Raw genomic sequence first — 5737 nt, 5'->3', positions numbered from 1 at the left:
TTTTACCTATCAGGTACTTTGCTTAATATATACCCTTTACATTTAATTAAAAAATTTAAAGCGCGAAAGATTTATAGAGGAATATGGGACCTGGATGGGCCTCGTCAGGGAAACAGACCCATTCTTCCACTTACTGGCTGCTGTCCCACCAAAACACATGATCCACGGCCCATGATCCCGCTGCCTCACCTCATGTGGCCCCCACATGTCATCGTCACCATGGCCACTTTCTTTCTCCACCACCTCTCCAGCGCTAGGGTTTTGAGGCGGCGGCCGGGTCCCCTCTCGCTCGTCTCGTCCGTCCCAGAGACCGCCTCTTTAAAGCTGCGCGGCCTCGCCGTCGGCTGCTAGGGTTTTTCGTCACGCGGAGAAGGTGAGGCGAAGCTCCGGGATCCCTTCCCTCTCTCTCGTTCGAGTCTAGGTAGCCGCCATGAGCCGATCGGGGCAGCCTCCGGATCTCAAGAAGTAAGCATCCGCATCCATGCGCCTCTGCTCTTCGTTAGATCTCGCTTTGTTTTGTTCTCCACTCGCGATTTCTTTGTTCCATCGTCCGGATTTTTGGATGCTGATTTGGGTTCTCTCTGTGTTTTCTTTGTGCGCATCGCAGGTACATGGACAAGAAGCTTCAGAGTAAGTCAAAATTTCTGACACCGAATCTAAGGCCTTATGAAAGTACTAGTAGTTTTGCTTCTAAGGAGTTTATTGTGCGTATCCAGTTAGTTTAATCTTAGCAAGGAGATTCCTGGTGTCCAGTTTGGCTAGCATTAACGATAATATGCTAAAAGTGATTATTAGGGTGGCACCCTATTTTCTGGACATAGTGTTCAACGTTGAGCGTATTATAGCTCTTGATCATTAACAGCGGCTTAGAGTTCAGAATTGTTTCTAAGGTGCATCTAATCGCATTACTTAGAGAAATTTGTGATATTGCTTGTTATTAACTTTGTGCATTGCAACCATTGAAGCTGACTTCATTATTTGCTTGCCAAAATGAAACCTTTCCAGTTTTATTGCTGTCCCAGTATTCCTTGATACTTTTTTTGTAGTTGTAGCTCCATTTTGCCTGTTCTAAGTATTTGGTATATCTGCTATTCTTTATTTTTTATGTTTGTATTCCCCAGCCCTAATGATGAACATAATATCAAAGCTATGGATTTATCTCCAGATGAAGCTTTATGTCATAGTTACTCTGATAGGGCAATTACTAGCATTTTCATTTCTTCTGAAGCATGTGTTCTCAGGTAAACGTTCTAATATTTGCAGTTTGCACTGCCATGTTGTGCATTCTTGGTGAAGTACACCAACAGTTTTTATTAATGAGCTCGGTGTTGCAACTACTCTATTAGGATTTATGTTCATGCTTTCTCTTTTACTTAGATTGGTTTTCTTTGCAATCGTCATCAGTTGGCTGCCCTACATGATGATGCTATTCCAGAGAGCTATGGATTCATTCCAAGTGAGGCTTTTTGTCATAGTTACTCTGATAGGCTTCCATCCAAAAGCTCTTCCAGGGAGCAGTAGATTGCTGTTCTACTTACATTAGATAAGTTCAAACTGTGTGGAACAGTTATGAAATCTCCTCCTTTGTTTCTGGTCCAGAAATTAATCAGAGACTGGTTTGGACTTTCCAAATATAGAGAATTCTTTCTAATTTTCTAAAAAAAACGCATTTTAGCTTTTAAAAAGTCATGCAGTATTCTGGACCTACCTCGAAGACTAAAGCTATACTTTCAATAATTGGGAAGCATGTTGGTGTTTTGCCTAGCGTCAAATGTTATCCTTGTAACATAACACAATGATATGTTCCCACTGCTCATATTGTGTTTAGTATCGCTGAACAGTCATACTGGCGTAAGGTAATACTGGTGAATTTGATATGTTTGAAACTTCATGAATGATTGTTAGATGCTAATGTCTTTTGAGCATTCAAACTTGCTTTCATTGTTGAGTTAATTTTATAAAAGCCAAGTCTGTAGCTAGAAACAGTGATATCACTGCACTCTTTGTTTTGCCACTTCATTGTTGTTAGTTACTCATGATGTTGGAGGCTATGATGGTGGTTGGATTTTAGATGTTGCAATTGATGAAATATAGTGGCTTACTTGTTCACTGTTTGATCTTTTTCAGTCAAGCTGAATGCAAATCGTGTTGTGATTGGCACACTTCGAGGATTTGATCAGTTCATGAATCTGGTGGTGGACAACACTGTGGAGGTCAATGGAAATGACAAGACTGATATTGGGATGGTGGTAAGTTTTCTGCTACTGATGGTTCTTTAGATTCTCTTGTGTAGTCTGAAGCAGTTTGTTGTGCTGGTTTCAATCAGTAACTTAACAAATACAATTTTTTAAGTGCTTTAGTTAATATCAATCATATGTTGACAACCTAAAATCATCTGCAGGTTATCAGGGGAAACAGTGTTGTCATGATCGAGGCGCTGGAGCCTGTTGCCAAGTCGCAGTGAACTCACATTCATCGTTCTGCTTCAGTAGATCTAGCGCTCGCAGTCTGTAAACTGATGTATATGATATCAGTGAACTTTTTGTACCTTGACTAATGTGTTTGCAGAGCAATGTAACTTTGGATGTTGAAGGCTGATCCCTATTTGCAGTGACAGTGTTTGCTGTTCTGTATTCATCAGCTATTACGGATTAACAACTCAATGAAGCTCATTTGCTGGGTGTTGCATTGTCTACCTGGAAACGGATATGGGTGTCGGAATCCGACTTGGATTTAGGTGTTCAATTCGGCAAAGAAAATTTAGACATGTAAAATGCAACTTGGAATCTGACGGGTGTCGGAATTTAACTCGGATTTAATGTCTGATTTGAAAAAAAATTGGACACGGATGTTCAGTTAACACTGCTACCATGTCACCTTCACAGCAGGCCTGGCTCCCCTGTGCTGGCTCCTGGTTCAACGGTGACTACATCAATTGCATTTTTCCTAGGCACTTCCACTGGGAACTGCGGGCGATTAGTGTTTCTGTTATTGATACTACATTGCCTGATGCCTTGTGATGAACATGTTCTGTGTGATCTGTTGAACATACCCAGAGTGCCAATGCCAAACGGAGTCAGTTTTGCTGTTATGTTCTTTGGGATGCACAAATGGAATCAGTTTTGCCGCATGCCTGCATTGGCTTTTCACTGTTTTGTGCGATAATGGCCTGCATTGAACATGCGTCGTTGTTTCAGTTGAAATTTCGTGGAATGCTTGATGATTACATATGAAAAGAAAATTATAACTTCTCATGACTATTTGAGTGCTTTTATAAGAGCTGGGAGCATGCGAGTACGAGAGCGCCTGGATGTTCTCCTTTGCAGAACCTACTAGTTTGATGACTAGACTATTATTCCCAACACCACCAGATTGAATGGATAGTATGTGTGTTTTCCAATGTATTTTTCAAGATTTAAACTCGTGACCAAAGTTCACAAATTCATTTGACAAGTGAAAACAAGAGGTCAGTGAATTCTTGGTTTTCATGAATATCGGAAAATGTGAGTAAAATTTGGTGAGAATTTGATCAAATTTAACTAATAAAATTGGTTTGATCGAGCCAAAATCCGGTCGAATCGATCATTTGGTAACCGACCGAATTCAATCAAAATTGATTGAATTCTACCGAGAACCGATCGTATTTCCCGCATTTCGTTTGTGCTGGACAATCGCTCAATTTTCTATGAAAACCGTTTAGTTTTATTGAAATTTAGTAAAGTTAAAAAAAACAAAAAATAACTTAAACATGTAAAATCAATAACTAATTTATCTAAGCTTCAAATCAAGTAAAACAATTTTTGTTAGTTTCTTTGTAACATGATCTACATGATAAAAGTATTTATAATGATGCAAAGTTATATATTTTCTATGAGAAAATTTAGTTGCTAAACCTAATTAAATGCATAGTTAATTATTTGCTACTCTAAAAATCATAAAACCAATTTTTTAGTCTTCTTACATGATCCTCTATCTTCTAAAAATACATGAAATTTGGAAATAGTTATTGTAACATGCAAGATTGAGTAAATGTGTTACAAATAGATTAATTCATAACTGATTACATCACACCTCTAAAATTAGTGAAACCACTTTTATTAGTTTACTTAAATAATGCTTTATGCAGGAAAAATAATGGTGCACATGACAAAGTTAATTACAATACATTTTCTTAACATGTTCACTTTATGCTTGTGAAATTTGTAAAAATTATGGAGAAATTAATAAAACTCTATAGATCCTCTTAAGGTACATCCTACACACAAAAATGTGTTTTTGTGTTAATATTTTCCTTAACGTGAACCCTACTAAATGAGTTGCATGTTTTTTAAAGCATGCTTTTTTTTTTTCAAAACTCCTCTCCATGAAATATGATGCAAACGACATTATTTTTGAAATTGTTTTCACATAAGGTCTTAGAATTGTCTCTAGTATTTTTAGATTTTTTTATTTTTTTTCAATTCAAATTTGAAAACTGGTCGAATCAGAATTCGATGGAGACTCAAGTTTTTGACGAATTTTTGGACCCTACTCATGACACAGAGGATTAATGTGGTTGAAACTCATGTCTAGAATCCTCAAAAAATGAAGGAAAGAAAATTTCTTGCACGTGCTCTTTCTACCAAACTCCAAAATCCCTTTTTGCTACTATCATCCAGCAGTAAGATTTGGGAGCAAACTAAGAGTTTTGCTAAATCATGGATTGCGGAAGATAGGAATTGGATGTGTTAGAGGTCAAATGATCTACATCGGTTACTACTCAACAGTTTCCTATTGCGCAACTGCTCGCCAGTTGTCTATGCCCATTGAACGAACAGGCATCCGTTTGGGAGGGGTGTCTCCCGAACAGACAACTTTTCACTTGTATATATATTCATGAAAGATCAATAAAGAAAGGAGTCTGAATTATTGTTTGTCTACTATTATATTGCAATCCTATCGAACCTAAATACATTATCAGACACGAATTACTCTACTCAATCAAGAAATAGAGAAGGAGAAGATGACAATTGTTGAGAGGTGAGAGCCATGGATGATTGGAACTTACCTCTGATGCACTTGGCATCTGCCCTTCTTCATGTTTTGCACCACGCGTGATGTCAACGCTCGAACGCCTTCCTCGGCCATCGTCATGATCTTGATCATGCCCTAGGTCGTAGTTATCATCACCACGCTCCCCAGGGCCGCGGCAGTCGCTTCTTCACTTGTCGTGGTCGTCATGCTCGCCGAGGCCCTCACCCGCTCAATCTAACTTGGGTTGACACGCATGGCACTGGCCCTAGCACCACACCGCCCATGGCCGCGACAGGAGATGTCGTCAACCCGAGCAGCATGGGCTACTGCCCGATCCACAGCTTCGTGCGTTCACATACTCACCGACCGTGAGCACCGCCACCTCGCTGCCACATGAGGTTGACATCCACGTCAACGTCGTCGAGGAGCCACCATCACCGATGCTTGTGCTGCCTCCACCAATCCGCCTCAGACCAAGTCGCCTAGGGCGCATCGTTGCTTCGGTGGTGCGCCTCCACTCCAGCACCACGCCGATGCCCATCACGACAGCTCCTGATCCGAACACACTCACAATTGGGGGGGGGGGGCATGGTCGCGCGATGGGTTCCCCCTGTACTTCATCACTGCAGCCATAACCTCTGTCGACGTCACCACTGCCTCGGATGGCTCTTCCCCTCCACGCGATGCAGGCCCTGGTGAAATCATCCCCTCTGACGAGGGGACC

At 40.6% G+C, this 5737-nt stretch overlaps 1 protein-coding gene across 1 annotated transcript; it reads left to right on the top strand.

Annotated features, from left to right (window-relative positions):
- Positions 1-231: 231 nt before the first annotated feature.
- Positions 232-2682, top strand: LOC133915954 (probable small nuclear ribonucleoprotein G). Its single transcript, XM_062359384.1, has 4 exons — positions 232-465; positions 608-630; positions 2128-2249; positions 2402-2682. Exons 1-4 carry the CDS (start codon positions 431-433, stop codon positions 2462-2464), a joined length of 243 nt encoding a protein of 80 aa, XP_062215368.1. The 5' UTR covers positions 232-430; the 3' UTR covers positions 2465-2682.
- Positions 2683-5737: the final 3055 nt, after the last annotated feature.

Source organism: Phragmites australis, chromosome 4 (genome assembly GCF_958298935.1).
Source record: "Phragmites australis chromosome 4, lpPhrAust1.1, whole genome shotgun sequence".
NCBI lineage: Eukaryota > Viridiplantae > Streptophyta > Magnoliopsida > Poales > Poaceae > Phragmites > Phragmites australis.
The sequence above is the reverse complement of the archived record's forward strand: the minus strand, read 5'-3'. Positions and strand labels throughout refer to the sequence as shown.

Excerpts from the sequence above, each read along its gene's own strand:
- LOC133915954 (XM_062359384.1), top strand. The coding sequence starts at position 431 with ATGAGCCGATCGGGGCAGCCTCCGGATCTCAAGAA. Across the intron at positions 466-607 it reads CAGCCTCCGGATCTCAAGAA|GTACATGGACAAGAAGCTTC; the intron begins GTAAGCATCCGC and ends TGCGCATCGCAG. Across the intron at positions 2,250-2,401 it reads AGACTGATATTGGGATGGTG|GTTATCAGGGGAAACAGTGT; the intron begins GTAAGTTTTCTG and ends AATCATCTGCAG.